The sequence below is a fragment of the Simochromis diagramma genome, unplaced genomic scaffold (genome assembly GCF_900408965.1).
Source record: "Simochromis diagramma unplaced genomic scaffold, fSimDia1.1 OVJJ01000302.1, whole genome shotgun sequence".
Taxonomy (NCBI): Eukaryota; Metazoa; Chordata; class Actinopteri; order Cichliformes; family Cichlidae; genus Simochromis; species Simochromis diagramma.
The window spans coordinates 13,147,951-13,166,724 of NW_024386792.1; the positions used below are offsets into that span (position 1 = coordinate 13,147,951).

The following is an 18,774-nucleotide window of genomic DNA, read 5'->3' on the forward strand; positions in this document are numbered from 1 at the left end:
TTATAATCACTGTTTTTACTGTATTGCCAGTACTGCTTTTCTTATGCGTCTCTAAGAAGAAAAAAGGATGCAAAGTTTGAAATGAAGTTACATCTACAAATGCAAACATCTCTCTCTCATAATCCATCCCAAGATGGATAATGGTTCCTGAATGCTTTAGGAGGGTTTTTGTATATCATGTATATGTATTGTATTATTTAAACTCACTAAAATGCACATCTAACAAGGACAAAAGTCACAACATCACCCTAAAGCAACCACTAAAAAATATATATATATTTATATGAGAAAGCCATTTGGCCGCAATGTTTTTTACTAGACTGACACAAACCTTGGTGGTGTTTGCTCGCAGTGGACGTGGCAGAGTTTGTGGTAGTGCTGCTGGTACTCGTAGAAGAAGAGTAAGATGCTGAGGGTGAAGAGGAGGAAGAGGAGCAAGAGGAGGAGAGAGTGAGAGCGCTGAGGGCTCCTGCTGGCAGTGGCTGGCCTCTCTTCAGTAGCTGCTTGTGCTCCTGCTGACGGAAGCGCGGGGGCACCTCTCTGGGTGGGTAGCGAGCACTGGCAGAGGACAACTGGCACTGTTGCTGAGGGGGAGTCTGAGTCAGGAGCTGGCTACTGCAGGAGGCGCGCTTGCCATTGCCAGAAGAAGAGGAGGAGGAGGAGAGGGGCAGCGTGGGGCTGGCGGGGTGGTGGGATGGGCCGGGACTGGGCTTAGTGGGAGCAGGCTCTGGCACTGGACAGATACAATACATGGGCACACAAGCATTCACACACAGAAAGACAGATGCAGGTAGCAAGGTATTAATGTCGGGGTTAAGTCACTATTAATACTACACAGAGCAGAAGATATTTATTTGTCTGGGCAGTACCAACACTGAAAAAGGCTGAAAATATAGAGCTATTCTTTTTTTATAAGAGAGCTGTCAACCTTTTTAACAGAGCCATATGTATAGCCCACAGCATGCCAGCACATTAAACTTGTCATCTTATCAAATTATATCCTAGCATATTTAATGGTCTTAACTACAATTAATGACACTTGAAGTCTGATGAAAAAAGCTTTAAAGACAGTTTACTAAAAATAGATGTTCATGCAGTTTCTGTAAATTCAGTGCATTTCATTTTTATTTATGGTACTACTATCCAGGTAGTGAGCAATCTAACCTTTTCTCTGCACTTCTCCTGTGAACTATCACCTGAAGTTAACTGCCTCATGTAGCCTGTTGTTGAGCATATGTTACTGACCCAGATGCAATCTATGAAAAGGTCAGATTTTTTCTGCTGAAAGAACACCAACACACAAACACGACGAGATACCTCCTTTTCTCCTAATTAAACTCGCCTCTCTATCTCTTCCTTTCCCAGCACAGACACGCACACTTACACACGTTTCCCTTCCCTGCTGGTTTGGCCTCAGTCTGAACCTTTCCCTGTGGTTACACTGACCAGCCAGCCATCTAATCGAGTGTTAGCCTGAAAGATGTTATTATTAGTAGGACTTGGATAGCCAGCAACCAAACAGATTGGCTTTGCTAAAGTTTTCTCTACAGGGTGCTGTAAGATTACACACTTCTTTATCGTCATGGGAACTGAGCAGCTTGTTGGTGTGAGTCTGTGGCTGTAGCATGTATAAGTACTCTACCTCACAATTTCCTGCTGCACAGAAATATTTGCTTTCATACTGACATCAATAGCTTGTAACTCAATAGCTGCTGTGAATTACAGTTTTTTGGTCCAAGGGAAAATACATGATGAATAGTTGATGATGTTATTTTCTATAGTCCCTGGATAGACACAACCATTCTACACAACAGCTGAGACTGCCTTGACTCAAGGGAGTGGGAGAGGGACAAAAAGACAGTTCTTGTATTTGTAGAGGTAGGATGGCCAGTTTGTTCGAATGAAAAATAAATGGAATAGAAATTAATTAGTCCAAGCTGCAAATATCCTATTATCTGTATTTACTTACATTCTCTTTCTTTATTACTTAGTTAATTAAATTAGTTATGAATTTCTTATTCTTATCATTACTGGCTGCAAATGCCTATCTACTTAAAAATAATTGAGTGATCTCATCTTCTTATATTGCGACCAAGCTAAGAAAAACTTTACAATAATATTTGCACCCAAACATTTTCTTTTAACTATCCGGTGTACCTCCAAAGTTTAGAATTTAACAGGAGGAAATAAAACAAAAAGAAAATTGCTCATTTTAGTTACATTAGGCCAGAGTTGTGGCCGCAACTCATTATCTGAGATCTATACTTGGCAACTAATGTTATATTTTTATATTCGTCAAAGAGAACAAACCCATGTGATTAATTTACTAACGGAAAACACCCTGGCATGTCCCTTTAAAAGTTCACTTGCCATAAAACTAAAAAAAAAAAAAAAGCTGTGTCCTTCCCTACCTTTGCATTCTCTCTAGTCAGGGCACTGCTGGGGAATTCCCCAATATCACTCAGCTCTTTGCCCAAAGAGGGTCTCGTCCCTTGGTTCGACAGACTCTAGTAGTTGTTCTGCTACTGAGATTTGCTGTGAACTAGAAGGCCAGTGCTCCAACCAAAGCTCACTTTGGTGGCAGAGCAGAATAAGGCTTACCAGTTTGCAGGTGCAGTCTAACAAGGTGAAAATGGAGGTCATCCACAGAGGCGACTGCTTTTATTACTCAGTTACATGTCAAAAAGTACTTAGCAAATAATATATTTGCAGAAGAGAACCATTTAAGACCTACATTTTCAATATTTAAACATTATAAATTTAAATACACAAATAAACCTATAATAAAATATAATGCAATACGCTCACCTTATTGGGTGTGTTGACAATCATGTTTTCGCATTGGTAATTAATAAACATTTTCTATAGTGATAAAAAGATTCAAGGTCCTGTTTGCCAAAATACTACACGTGTGAATTGGTTGAATATGTTCAACTTCAATTTAAAATTAAATTAGATTCAATTTCAAATTTTACTCTGAGAGTCTGAGAGGGAAGAGTTCCAGTGGGGTGAGATGGTACTATAAGGTCACTCAGATAAGATGGGGTCAAACTGCCCACTGAGATCACCAAACGCTGGAAGGTTATTGCACTCTGACCATAGTTGCTTGCAGCTATATTTAGGGGTTCAGTCTCTCTGGTATGAGAGTCTAAACTACTCCTACAGCAGGCCTATACTGCAGTGGTAGTAATTAACCACACAGTGACATGCACACACCAGCCAACATTACCGCATAGGAGGTGAAAATAAATCAGAGTGCAGAGGTATTCGCTGTGGCTGCCAAAAGCTTGTCCAAAAGCACAGCTGAAAACAGAGGCCCTCTCAGGGTGCCTACCTGCTGAAACACACTAACAGCAGGGGAATTTGCATTGATCTGTATCAGAAAGAAATACAAATTACAACCACTCACTAATATATGTTTTTTCCTGTAGAAAGACTTTTTTTAAGTATTTGTATTATTTTTATTTGAAATCAAAACATAATGATCTTTAAAAAAATAAATTAAAAAAAAACATCCACTTCCCATACACAAAGAGTGTTATTCCACAGGCATACAAACGCACATTTAAGGTAAGAATTTTATATTTTGCATAGCATTTGACACATACAGGCAAAAAGACACTTTCATAGTTGTTTTCATCCAATTCAACTGAGTTTTTAGAAAGAGAGAAAGAGGGAGCCTGTGAGAGAGACAGGGATAAGAAGAACCTTCCCCCTTCCAGCAGTATGTGGTTGGCTGTTGGCTTGGAACTGCAGCTGGTGACGCACATCTGATTTAATTCAGCGCTGCCCGCCTGACATTGTCTCAGCCAATCGTACACCGGTATGGTGAATACACGCCGCCCTGCCCCCTTCCCTTTCTGTTCTACCCACTGTTTCCACCCGTTTCTCCCCTCATCTTCCCACCAGCAGGTTGCTTCGTAGCCCCAGTGCTCACTCACTCTCTTGCCATTCCTTTTTTCCATGCCTCCTTGTCTTTCACTGCTCACTATGTTATTCTCCCTCAGGGCCTTTATCCATCTTGATCCCTCATCTCTAGCCTTTCTGTCTCTTTTCACCCATGTCTTGTTTCTGTCTTTTTTCCTGGCCATGTTCTTGTTTCCACTTCCTTATCCTTCCACTCCAAATCTCACCCTTTCATTCAACCTGCCTTTATACCTTCTTTTTTCTCTCTTTGGTCTCTCTTCAAACTCCAGCCCAAAGTTTCTACTATACATCTTTTGCTTCCAGTTCTCCACATTTCTGTTACAAAAAGGAAAATCTTTTTTTTTTGTCTGATTAGCCCCACACACACACACACACACACACACTACAATCTGTTTGTTGTGGTAGTAACAAGGGTACTTTAAGACAAATGTCTTTCACACATATACAATAACTATTAAACTTTTTTTTTTTTTTTTTTTTAAATCATGCTGTCAAAACTTCCTTGCAGGGAAGCTTAAAAAACATCTCTTCTATAACACTTCCAAACTGGATAATGTGTAACCACCCTCAGTGTAATCTGTATTTAATAAGTACATCAGAATTGAGAATGAGAATTAATGCTCTCCTGAGAGGGAAGTAATGTGCGCGCGTGTGTGTGTGTGTAGACAGACAAAAATGAGACGGCAAAAATGGCTGTCTGAGTGCGTAAGAGGTGAGAAAAATAGTACAGACACTGTTCCCCTCTCCCCTGCACAAACATAAATACATTTAATGAGACACGTCTTTTATTTTGCTCAGAGAGATTCCTAATCCATGATGGATGGTTAAGTGCTTTTGAAGAGGTGGGGGTGGGGTTTACAGAAAAAGAGAGCCAAGGAGAAAAAAATAAAATAAGAGGTGTGTGTGTGTGGAAGGTGAAGGGGGTCCCTTGGATAAGTGTATAAGTATAAAAGATTAAAAGAGGAAAGTGAAGCATATGCTGGTTCACTGGGAATGTCAATGAAATTTACTGAATAAATTCATAATACATTTTAATTCAGCTTTGCATAAACAGGAATTCACTGTTTATTAAGCTCTTCTAAAAAGGTCCAGTATCTTTTCTTAGAGATTCTAACTCAGATTAAAAAACAAAAACAAAACAAAAGCAAAAGAAAACATTTTATAAATATTCACTCACAAGCAGGATTTAAAAGAATCTGAAGACATATTTACTGGGCATTTAAAATCAAACTACAACTTTTCGACAATATCTCGATAAGAAACTAATTTTTAAAACTGCAAGGAAAGACAAATGGACTATTGGAAATAACTGTTTTACTAGCAATTGTAAATACAAAACTATCTGAAACTTCAACTAGTGCTGTGAAAACCAAATTTAGGCTTTTATGATGTGGTGGTCTGGCCCTTAGTGCCTCTAACTGAACCTGAAAATGAGAGCCAATTAAGTAAGCATCTGTATCAAGTGCCCTGCAAATTCCATTAAACCCTCCAGCTCAAGGACTCTCTGCAACCTCGCACCAAAGTTTTAATTAAAGCCATTCTTTTCACTAAATGGTTAATTACACAATCAAAAGGATCAGTGGCTTAAGAATAGTCTGCAAAAAAAAACATTTAAAAAAAACAAAAAACTTCAGCCGCAAACTTAAGTATATAACAAAAATCACATATAGAACTGAAAATCCACGAATGAAGCACAAAAAGAGGGTATCTGCTATTATAAAGAACTGATTTGCTCCTTGAGCTTAGTGCCAGGCAGTGCAGGTTCACACATCTCTTCTATTGTCTGCTGAGCCACTTTATTATGCAGCCATGTTTATAGAGGGGGGAGGGAGAGACGCAACGCACAGGCTTCTATGCCCTACACGGTGCCAAATTTCTCAATGTAACAACATCCAAGAAGCAGAAAAGGTAAAGAAAACCCCTGGAAGGTTACAAAGTGCATTACACACAATAACTTTTTACAAGCTGTGTTCGACTGTGTGTGCTGCAGTGCTTCCTCTTTGCATATGTAAACAAGGCAAAGAAAGAAAGCATGTCTATACCCTAGCAAAAGTAGTGGAACACAGACTAAATTTGCAGGCAATATGTAAGCAGAGGCACTAACACCACAATCACCACATCAGAGTCAAGTCCCTCCCCAGAAATCTGATCAGGATTCCTTTCATTACACTGCTCTGTGCATTTCATCTACAATTCTCACAATTGGCACAATATTCTTGTTTACCTGGAGACGCCAGTTGCTGTAATTTGTTACTTTCTATAGCAAGTGTAATAAATGTCTAAATATAATCAACAAGCATTGTGAGTATAAAGCAGATGGCAATGTTCTGCAAAGAGACGTTGGTTCTACAAAGAAATGAGGTTTGGCTGTTTCGATGAGAAGACTCTTCACTTACAGGCAAATGTGCGTGTGTCCGATTTTGCACTCAAATGGTCAAGTGGGTGTGTCTATAGAGAGCCCCATCTGTCTGTATAAGAAAAGAGGAAAAAAAAAAAAAAACCCACACAGAGAGAGAAAATTCTCACCCCTCACCCATCCTATAAAAGGACCACTACTATAGAGACTGACAGTTGCCTAATGCACCTCCATGTGCCTGTTGTGACCCCTTCTCCCACCACGCCTCTTCTACACTCTCTCCATAATTAGTGCCGCCATATTCTGGCTGTGCCAGGTTCATCTCAGCCGTGTCTCATCTGCTTGTTAGTATTATGACAGAGTGGCCTCAACAACCCCTTTTTGCTTTTTAACCCTAATACCAGCCAACTTCAAACGAGGTAAAAAGCCTTAACGAGATCGCACTACACCTCTCTCTGAGGTCAGTGCCTGAGTGCAACGATCGGCTGTGAATCCCTCTGGCTCTGATAGCTCCATAGTGTGATTCAAGGTTTGTAAACTTTTAAAGGCTGATACATAAATGAGGAACAAAGTCTGCCCCAGTTATAATGTTAGTGTTATTAGAGTCAAGGGAGCTCAATTTGAGTATCAGTTTAACAATCTGAGCAGAACTCATTGGGGGTCTACAAAAGAATGTTTTCATACATAGGTATTTTATGACTACAGGTCCCAGACATTATTGCCTTACATTTTATACAAAAGACCACTTACATGGGTGAAAAACAAGTCAATCCCCATAGACGTCTATGCCCAACTATCTAAACAATCAAGTACAGAACCCTTAATTATTAATTCTGCATACATGGGAGGCACCCATAAAGTCTTTGGATGAAGTATTGGCTGCTGAAGGTCACTTTTTCTTCAAAAAACCAAAATGGGAGGGCCAAAAGGCTGAGGACTTAAAACTGGGCTTCCCAAACCTATGGGTCACGGTGATTATGGACATCATTGAACTTGAACTGTAAGTCAGCTACAAGTATAATTTGGCATATGGACAAGATCACCTTTTTGGGGGAGCAAGCTGCCATATGAGGGGGAGACCAGACAGTTTTACAACATTAAACAAACAAATTGGCAAAGACCTCGCGCTTCAAAAAACAGGCTTAAGTGTCATTCATATCCTTCTCGCTACATCCTATTAATCTGCCTGGTATTTGACATAAAGCAGCTCTCCGGTGGGGGAGAACAAGGTGATGGGGGAGGTGTGTGAGGCTCTCTTGTCAGCAGCTTGTGAGTGATCATACAACATGAATACAGAGGGAGGAGAGCATTGTTTAAGTCTGAGCGTCCCCCTTGTTTTCCTTTATCGCTTCCCTTGGTCCATTCCTACATCCCTCACTTTCCCCTAACACTTGACATTCATGCACACAGGGGGTAAAGGAAAAACAATTATGCTTGGCAGTCATAAATCCACGGGACGTAATTCACAAGCTATTCACTATTAATTCATTCAGTGTTTAGAAATGTGTTTAACAGCGGAAAAAAAAGCAGCCCAAATGTTAAAGTAAATTAGCCTCTAATTAGATTGCAATTCATGAAATTCCATTTGAGCTGTGTTGACGCAATTAATAGCATGTGAAATTGCGAATGAATCCAATGCGGTATTAAAAGGACACACTTGTGTTTATGTGTGTCTGTTGCCACTTTGAAAACATAATGCTGTTACCACCATGGTGACACCGTGTAAATATGTTTCTCCTCGGATGCGGTCGCTGGGACACGTAGAGGGTAATGAAACAGGCGGAAGTAACAGCATGGTCAAAGAGGAGAGTGAGGAACGAGGTACTGACAGACAGCACATTAAATTTCCAACCTTTCATCAGGGAAAAGCACACAAGCAGGAGAAACAGAGACTGCAGATTTTCTGATTATCGGAGAGTAGGAATGTAAGAGACACAGCGTGGTGTTACTTGTGGCTTTTTGTTTCTAAATGTAGTTTTCTAATTTTTTTTGTTTTGTATTTTTGAGTTCCGTTTGTCTAACATCCTGTTTGGGCCATGTTTTCTTACAAATTCAATCATATTTGTATGTCCGCACATGTGTTTGTGCATGCTAAGAGCAATCTTGGCAAGGACATTATTATCTTGGCAGTTTTGCAGTTAAACAATGTAAGCTTCCTTCACTGAAAACATATTGAAAGGCTCCAAGTCGCTGCAATGAGCACGTTTTGATGGCTGTGGGTATCAAACTCACTACGTACCCTGTGTCTCTATCTGTGTATGTGCACATGCTTTTGTCAAGGTTAGTAGATATGTGTAGCAGTCAAATCGACTGATTGTGATTGCAGCAGGAGCAAAGATTGTGATGAAGGTGCGTTTGTGCTGGGGGTGAATAATCAGCGTCTCTGAGGTACTGGGGGACCAAGAGGGGGGAGGATGGAAAGGCTCTGTATAGGCAGAGGTCCAGCCTGTCTGTGCGTGTGTGTGTGTAGGAGGGAGTGGGGGTGGGTTGGGGCAATGGGACACTGCCTCCTGGAACCTTGCATTCTGTGAAGCTCCATGCCTAATAGGGGGCAGAGAAGTTAATTCCAGTGCGCCGAAGCTTTATCTCATTTTCATACATATGAACGCGCCAGGCCGAGATCGATTACCGCAAACAAATTGAAATGCCTGGGACCAGGGAGGCCTGCAGAGAGGAAAGCAGCAAAAGGCAGAGAGGGTGGGGAGTGGTAGTGTGTATGTGACTATGAATTTCTGAAAGTGTATAAGGAAGACAGAATGCACTGATATGGATGGAAAGACACAAATCACTACCGCATACCGATTTCCCCCGTCTTGCGTACACACACGCGAGCAGACACACACACACACACCTCTATTATTTAGTGTCATGCATGAAAACCCATCTCATTCTAGTCGATGCCACGTTCCTTTTAAAAGCTATTGCAGATGGGAGGTTATAAGCAAACTCACAGAAGTCCTGATTTCTCGATTAGTCTTCTTTCACCTACTTTCTTTATCTGTCTGTTTGCATGACTACCCACTACATAAACGCAATCAGTTTCTCATCCCATGTCCTTTTCCCTCTCTATCTCTCATTAAACACACCATAAAATAAATCTCCATGTCATTAGTCCTCTGCTATATTAGTGTCGTCATTGACTCTTGACGGTCATTTTTGGCACTTGTCTGCTGCTCGCTGCTTCATTACTTCCCTTCCTCTTTTCCTTTCTTCATTTTTGCTTTTATGTGGAACCAAAACAGCTCGTTACACTTCCTATTTCTTCTCTCTCGCTCCCTTTTTTCCCTTCGTAACTGTGCCCTAATCCATGGGTTTCTCTCCTAAAAAGAGTTTTCCCCCCTTCCTTTCTTGGCATTTCAATTGCTGCATCACACATCCAACATACACAGTTCATACAGCGCAGCAAGAAAATATGAAGACTGTGCTATGCTTTTCATTATTTAGACATTTATTTGGCACACTAACTTTCAAATCTAACAATGGAAACATCAGTGTAGCAGGATGTGCTTTATATATAGTGCCTACATTTTAAAGCAAGTTAGTAAAAAGGGCTCCTGAACTGAGCAGCACAGTGAAGATGGCTGTAAAACATGCTTTTCAGAGCACCACCGGTGGCTATAGCACATTTCTGCTCATGTATATAATGCATCTAATTACTTTCAGTGCACTAAATTGGAAGGTTTGGTTTAAAAATAAATAAATAAAAAATAGCAACAGCTGCAGATTTGCAGGGCCAAAACACATTACTGGTCAAAAGGTATTGCCTCATATTTAAATACAAGATCTCTGAAGACAAATAGGAAGATGCACAAAGAAACAATGCAGGCTTTCACAACACAAAACAGCATGTGACACGTATTGTTGGCCACATCCTGTGGTTAGGTGGACGGCTACAGCCTAACATCAACATAATCTTTTCCATGCTCCTTGTCTAATGCATTATGCGGGTCATTGGTAAAGTTTGAGAAAACAAATAAACGTGCAGCAGTCCTGCTTGCCTTTAATGCGTCATCAGTGACCAAAACATACATTTTCTGTTGTAAATGCCAGCATACATGTGTGAAAGTAACGTATATTAGTACAAACTGTTTCTGGAAAAGATCTCAGTGAATATGTCCTGTGTACAAAAAAGAAAACCCACTATAAAATGTGCCTCTTCACTCCTGATGTTCTTTGTTAATATTTGTGACAAGCCCTCATCTGAGTACTATGCAAGCAGAAGTCATACAAATGTTGAATTGAATTGTAGCCCTAGAGGAGTCTGATATTTTAATCTCTCACTGAAGCAGAAGTACAGTGGCATTAAATGCTTATTGAAATTGGATGCATTCAGCTTTGTAGGCAGCTTTGAAACTTGGTTAATAGGTCAAACTCACAAGCAGTGCAGTGAAACACAGGGAGGGTAATTAAATAGGCAGGTCAGAGTCCAAGGCAAGCTGTGGTGACCTTTGTTAAAGCCTCACAGTTTCACCCAGATGGCCAAACTGCTGCTCAAACTGGCAAAGTGCAGGTGCTAAGAGACACACTAAGAAAAAACCCCCAGACAGGATGAAATCTTCTGCCATCTTCAATCCAACACTACCATGCATTAACAGAAACCTTTAGTTTAGGTATTTAGCATTAACAGCATTTTTTTAAGTGTCAACACAGAAATAACCTCACTGTGTTGCTAAGTGACAACAAAGCGGGAGGGTGTGCTTGATAATTATCCTCGTCCATGATGTATGAAAATTCAGGTTTGAAAGCAGATCGCAAATTATGGAGGCAATGGAGCATTTTAGATGTTCTTAACTAACAATTGTTCATTCCTTTTAATGCAGACAGCTGGGACACAGCGCTTCCATATTTCATTTTATACCGGTATGCATGTGGATGTAAGCTACTGCATTAAAGTAGAACTCTATTTAGAAATCTATTTATAAAACAAAAGCATGTAAATCTATTGGCTGTACAGATCGTTATACATGTCTTACTTAAACAATCCAAATTACAAACTTATCACAGGAACAAGAACGCTGAGAAACTATTTTAACATCTTAAGATATTGCAGAGGGGATATGAGGACACTGTTCCTTTAGTTTTGCATTTCAGCTGAACACCATTTGCGTCTTTTATCCCACTCATCCTCTCCCTTCTTTCTATAGCCCATCCCCCCATCGCTTTACCTACAGCACACTCAGTGAGCTGTCTGGGTCCCCTCACGCCTCACTGCCTGGTGCTCCTGGCATACTGAGCGTCACTCTGCATTAAAACGCCCCTGTATTTGCTCTAATGAGCGTCTGCATGTGTGTGTGCCGAGTCAAACAGCACAATTGTGCATGCATGTGCAAAATGTGTGTGTCCATCTGTGTACAAGAATGCTAAATGCTACGTGTGTATGATGCATAAATAATGTGTGTGCCTTTATGTATTAATCAGAGCTGATTAATGTACATCAGTGGCTGGAATGTAGTGTTAGAAAATGAAGTATATGAGAGGGTGTAGTTTGTCTGCTCATGACACTCACCTTTGGGTTTCTGATCAGCAGCCTGCAGAGGAGAAGAGAAACTGATTTAGGAAATGAATAGTTTAAGTATGATGTTCACAAATAAATCAAACGACTAGTGCTACCGAATAAAGTGAGCCTATCGTTTCAAGACATCAGTGAACAGAAGTAGTCATTTGGTCCTTTAATGGAAATTTGCTGCCTACATTTCAACAAATCAACCAAGGCTGATTCCATTTATTTTATTACCATTAAGCACTTACAATACAACCACTCCATGCACAGGGGCAACTTAAGTGAAGGCTAGTATCCTATCTATTTTAATAACAGAAAAGTGTGTGTAATGGATAGCACTGAGGTTTCTCACGTGACGTCATGCGCACACTGTGCGAGACATATCGGACATGATACAATCACTGTTTGTTAGGTCGCTGGATGTTTGGGCTGTTGCTTGGTGAAATCGGTCATAACTAAGGTGGTACTTTGGTTGCTCACAGATGGCCACGGTTGCCTAGAGTTTTTCATGTTCGTCTGCAAATACTTGTCAGCTAGAAGTGGAAGTACTTTATATACCAGAAATGGAGAGGGTTCATCTTCACAGTAAAAGCTGTAATTCGGCGTTGCAGCCAACATGTTTCAAAGTGTGCAACTTTTATTGTGAGGGCAAACTGTCAATTTCCATTGTGCATCACACTTTTACGGTTTCAGCACAGCTCAGAGAGTAGCTGGTCAGGCTACAAGGCTGCCACTTCCACTCAAAACAAGACTGCAGCAATATGCTAGCAACCACAAGGAGGTTTTTACCAAGAGGTTGGGGAATACACGTTTCCCTAGTGACAGGGGGTCACTGACTGGTCCAAAGGCCTGTCTGACTTGCCCGTTATTAACTTGACCATCACAATGATTGTCACATGTCCAAAAATGGTGGACAAGTCAGCATCACTTGATTAGCACTCACATGTCTGCAAAGCCTTAATAGGGGTTTTACATTCACCTTTTTCTGAGCAATTTCCTTCTTGGTCTTTTCTTCTTGTTTTTTCTTTTTCTTTTCTTCCATCAAATGGTTCCCTTTCTTCTGTTGCTAGCTTCTCTCAGCTGTTCAACAAGAAGGGGAAAGAATGATGAGTAAAAAAGAAAAAAAGAAGAGCACAATTAAGGAATACTTCTACACATTATAACTGGTATGATCTGCATTGCAGACTTTGGACATCAAGAGTTATTCAGAAACATCTTGGCCCCACACTGTAAATTGTTTGTTTTGTTCATTTTTAAACTTTAAATGAACTTAAATGGTAATGCAATATTACTGTTACTTTTTTTTTTTTTTAATTTCAGGGGATTTCAAGCATGTTCAAAAGCACACATTAACTTGTAGTACCTTCCTTATGAGCCATTTGTAAGTCAGGGCCAAAGTGCACTCAGAGAACATAAAAAAAACAAAAAACAAAAAAAAAAACATTTCCATCTACAAGCATCACTGCATACAAAAAAATCATTCCAGGAACTTGTGATAAACACTTTCCCTCATGATCAGAAACTAAAATGTAGAAGGTGAAAGAGGAGGACTACTCGAGTACAAAAAGGAAAGGGACAGAGGGGGAGATGAAGTGAGTGTGAACAAGAAGAACGAAGGTTAGCATAAAAAGGTTGGCTTAAAAACAACAAATGAGTCAAGGGGAAAAAAGAGGAAAGGATTTAAAGGAGCAAAAGGAATAAAACATGAAGGCCAACAGACAAAATAAAGCACGAGTTCTTCTAACGAAGATCTCCTTTTAGTGGGAGTGTGGTTCCAAACTAGCTAGATAGCTAGCCTAAGGGCTCAGGGGAAACTAAGTACTTCATTTCAGTCTCCATTTGCTTTGGCTCAGCTTTAGTGACAGCTCCTGGAAACTATTAAAGGCATGAGCTAGGACACAGGCAGTGACTGTGTGCATGCTTTTAGGCTTTACCAAGTGCAATGGACATCAATGCATGTGTCATATCCAGTGAAGGGAATAACGCATTTTTCCACATACATACATACATACATACATACATAAGACTGACATTATATCTGGTTTAGTGAAACAATTAGCACAATAATAATCAATATGATGAAAAATCATTAGTTAAAATCCCAATGTTGATAAATGTGTGTTATCTACCACAACTGAACAAAACACTAAATATAAAAAGTGCCTACACAAGCATGGATATGAATCAAAGTCTGAATATATGAATGAATCATAACTCTCCTAACAGAAGACTAATGGAAGGCCTGTCTCCCACTGTGTTGCCCACTGGCAGTGGGAGGGAGCTGTCAATCACAAAGACAGGAGAGGCTTCAATGAGACAGTCTGATGGTGCAGTAATGTCTCTATGGCAGCAAAGGAACAGGAATCATATAAAGGGGTTTGGGCAAACATACAGATCTTGCATTACTGCTCCTCCAACTGTATTTTTTTTTTCAGAATCAGAATCAGAATACTTTATTGATCCCTGGGGAAAATTATTTTAGCTTCCTTGTTCCTTTTCCTGCTTCATTGTTCTTCCTTTCTCCTTTACATTCACGCATACACTCAACACAATCCCATTTTTCATTGTGCTATCTCAACAGCTCACTGAATGCTAGGGCTGTGCGATATGACCAAAATCTCATATCCCGATATAAGAATTCTATCGTCCCGATAACGATATAAATCACAAAAATTTATCATTTTCTGTAAATTCTGTGAATCTCGGGCAGCTCGACTTGCGTGAAGTGTTTCCAGCTGCGCGTCCTTTACCTGGAGTCGAGTGTTTTAACCGATGCATGAAACTATACATTTTTAGACATAAGTTGTAACTGCCGCCATTTTCTTTGTATTTATTACATGGCGCGCTGCGGGTAAAAGCCTGTTCTAACGTTTGAGTCTAAGGTTTATTTTTTAGCACCTGGCGGCTCTTTTTTACTTCTAATCCGTAAATAATCTGCTCTTTCACGTGATTCAGTTTATTTTGAAAAGTCTCAACAGGATCTTGAGCTTTATTGTGAAAGGTTTATGTGGAACATAAACAAGCGGACACGCGATGGTGTTACCGTTGTTGTCGCTAACAACAACACATAAAAACAGGCGCTTGTCCGTCAGTAGTGTGGTTATATTACATATAAGAGAAAGAGAGAACTTTAAGAAATTAATATAGCCACTACAGTGACCATCAAAACGATGAAAAAATATTACCGTAAACAGTTTATTTTGCGACACCACGAAACAAACGATAGCGTAAAATGAAACGATAGATGTTTTTATATCGTCATCCGATATATATCGTTATATCAAACAGCCCCACTGAACGCTGCCCTCGGGGAATAAATAGGGGTTCCATTATGTGTGGATGTGATTGTGTGATCCAGTGTGCATACAGATAACGGTATGGAATATGTGCACTGTGGATAGGAGTGGGAAAGTTAGAAATTTCAATACTGGGATTTCTACATTTGACACAATACCAATAGATTAATGATATTCTATTCCTTTTTCGTGATGTTGATAATGCTGCATCGATACTGTGAAAAATGACCACTGAAACCACTTCAAATAAATGTGCAACAAAAAAAAATTCTATTTTGACAACAGTGTGAAGTAATCTTACTCTTTATTAATTCTCTTCCGTATTTGAGACCATTATTAAGTATAGTATTAAGTCTCTTTCTGGCCACCTAACAAGAAAATAATAGAAAATGCTGCACTGCTATAAACATCTAGAAGAGGAATAGGAAAAAAGTGAATGAAAAGCTTTGCCGATGGAACAAATTAGAGCGACTGGAGGAAAGAAATGGACAAAGGAGTTTTAGGTGACAGAAACTATTTTTGTTTTCCTTTCATTTGCTAGTGACAGAGTCTCTTCTACTACAGCTCCTCCTGATAGTCTTTATACACAAAAGATTGCACTAGTGTCTGTTTACAAGTATTGCTGTCACTATGAAGGTTGGACAAAAACAGGTCCAAGTATTAAAACAACAAAGTTATTATCCTGATTTCCTATGTGTCACACTCTGTAATATCATTTAGGGTAATGTCCTAACAGCATGTGAATGTGAAATCAGAGAGTGGGCAGTTGACTTTTGAGCTTATGTAGTCATCGTCAAAGTTAGCTTCCATCCTGACCTCTGTTGACCCTACATATTGCATTACCTGCCTCTCTCCCCCTTTCTCAGTACTGCTGACAGCAGCACTTCTTCAGCAGTGATTCTGGGCTGTATCGCTCTCTGCCACACTCCCCAGCATCAGGTTTACCCCCTCTGGCAGTAAGACTCTGCAATTAGGGAAACATTTCCCATTTTGACATTAATGACCTACAAAGCCAGCGTGTGTCACTTAAGGTTCTCTTAAATTAAAGGGACTTGCAACACCACAGCCAATAACCAGCAATCAGCTCATATTTTTGCCCTTAAAAGGTATGGTTAAATGACATATGGAGATTTGCAGATAAAAAGACAAAAAATCAATGCAAAGGTGCATTTAACCCAACAAAAAAATAAAATTAAAATTAATGTGTCTCCATGTTGTAACTGCAGAGCTCAATTGTGTATTATAACTATTATAACTGACTACTGACCAAACTGACCACTAGAAACTCATGATTTCATATCCAAGCAGGATCCCCCTTTCTTACTATGCTAAATACAACTGCTTAATATCTCTATATGTGGGGATAAGTTACAGAGGAGGAGACATGACAAGAAACATGCTATTATACAGGAAAGAGGTTAGAAACTCACTACACACACACCAACCATGCATAAAAGCACAGACACACACACGGGACCAGACAGTCTGATGCCTGTCTTCTTCCGCCAGGGATGCAGAAAAGAGGGAGGAGGGATGGAGGAAAGGGAGGGAGCAGGCGGAGGATGAAAGCAGACGCAGAGCAATACCAATTAAGAACGACAGCCGCCAGAGAACTAGACAGGGCACACAGAGAAAGAAAAAATACTGCTGGAAAAGGGCAAAGACCAAAAGAATCCTCACTGGAGAGGAGTTGGAAACAAAACTGAATGAAGCTCTATTGAGGCTGGCAGACCAAGGAGAGACTGGAGGACAGGGGTGGAGTTGTGTGTGTGTGTGTGTGTGCGCGCGCGCGTGTGCGTGTGTGCGCGCGCGCGTGTGGGTGTGCGGGTGTGGTGGTGCCGCGGGGGGGGAGCTGAAATATTCGTACACCTTGATCACTAGTGTCAAAAGAACCAGACAGCGAAAATAAGGTTGAGGGCAAAAGATAATGCAAGGCTGGTAGAGAATGGGAAAAATGGAGGATAACTGTGCTAATGTTATTCTCTGCGTTACAATGAAAGGGAGACACAGGACTTCAAAAGAAAAAGAAGAGCAATCAAAACATGGAGAATCATGTTTGGAATGGCTACAGACAACACCACAAACACAAGAGTAGGAAGAGGAGTTTCCTCTCTTGGGGCAGGGGGAGAATAACAGAGTCAAGACTCGTGACCACAGATTGTGGTAAATCTGCCACCGCTGCCATTCAGAAAACCACCCATTCCTGTCGTATTATGGAAGCTATGAGACTCTCCAGAGCCTTATTACATGGAACATTTTAGGCAGCCTTTACCTGGGGAATAATTCCTCAATACCTGCTAATACTGCAACACACCCCAACTAATCTCCACAAATGTGTGTGGGAGTGCATTTGTGTTTTCTCAACCTGAACAGCTTGGGGAAAACAAGCCTGTAAATTCCACGGTTGGTAAGTGCTAATAACAATCTTCTTGTGTTTTCTATCCTTCAGTCTCAGTGAGTGCTCGGTTTGTAAGCATCCTGTGCATACAGTGCATGTCTGCTTTGCTTACAGCCGGTGGTCAAAATGGTCTATGAAAATATACAGTGCACTTTATTGCTATTAGACTAGGCTTGCTCAGTGAATTGTGGAATACATATTGTATGTTGGTAAAACCTGTAAAGAAGAGATGGCCCCTGGAGAGCAGTGTTTTGGTTCGGCGGGGGGAATACTGGGGAGGAAGAAATGTCAAACAACCACATATTAGGAGTCAGTTGTACTATAAATAACAGCTTTGAGGTTTGCTTCCAGAAAATTCTCTCTCACAGTCTTGGCTGCTGCCTCTGCCAAGCAGATATGAAACTTTAACACAGTGGCAGCTCATTAAACTGAAAAACAGCACAATACACAAGACTAAGCAAAGCCTGGTCCTTGCCATCGCCACTGCTAAAGCTTAGTGAATTCAAGAAGAAGCTGTCAAGCTGAATGTGTTGGTGTATGTGTTTATTTTTGAGTGCTTTCTATAGCTTGACTGCACTGTCGGCGTACCAGCAATTCTACCATTGCCAGTGGCACTTATCTCTGTCAGCTAGTACATCTGGCTACCTTACCCACACCTAAATGTTATTCTAACCTGAGTCATAAACTGAGACTTAACCATCAAAGAGTCCTTTGAAGGTATATCAGGAAGTGAGGACTAACCAAAATTTCCCTACTTTCCACCAAATGATCACACACCCAAGGCTGAAAAGACAAAGTTCTACTCAGAAAAGATTGATATTTAAGCACATGGGCATACACAATGTCCCATCAACAATTTACTGACTGCCAGCAGTATAAGCAATCAGTCAGTCTCTGAAAGTGAGAAGCAAGCCTGCAAAGAGATGCAGGAACAATGCCTAGAGGAAAAGAATGGCAGAAAAAGCCACAACAGCTCCTTCTGTTTGGACAGCAGATGAGATACAGATATTCTGACACAAAAAAAGCCTACATCTATCAAAGTGAAATGAAACATTAGACCATTTTTTTTTAATTTAAAGTAAAAATTGGCTTAACTGATCTAATAAGAATAAATACCCACCCTAGGTCTATGTGGCCAATAACAATCCTCAGAAATGTCTTGCAGCTATTGGTTGAGAAAAAACTGAGAAAACTACTAATAAAGATATTTAAATATGAAAAATACTTGCAAAATGACATTCCTGCTGCCTTCAATGGTTTGTGCCTACTGTACTATGCTAATTTGCATATCAGCTAT

General features: G+C 40.3%; 1 protein-coding gene across 5 annotated transcripts in view; it reads right to left on the bottom strand.

Moving 5' to 3' along the window:
- tnrc6c2 (trinucleotide repeat containing adaptor 6C2) overlaps positions 1-18,774 on the bottom strand; it is a 65,007-nt gene that overhangs the window by 31,489 nt on the left and 14,744 nt on the right. For 2 of the 5 annotated variants that reach the window (XM_040024646.1, XM_040024643.1), the window contains exons 2-4: positions 12,763-12,863; positions 11,790-11,811; positions 332-733 (exon numbers count right to left, since the gene is read on the bottom strand). In XM_040024646.1, the coding sequence (XP_039880580.1) occupies positions 332-733; positions 11,790-11,811; positions 12,763-12,825 (487 nt within the window). In that variant the 5' untranslated portion in view covers positions 12,826-12,863. Of the gene's footprint in view, positions 1-331; positions 734-11,789; positions 11,812-12,762; positions 12,864-15,922; positions 16,849-18,774 lie in introns of those variants that run through there. The other 3 variants (XM_040024645.1, XM_040024644.1, XM_040024647.1) reach the window with 3 other exon arrangements.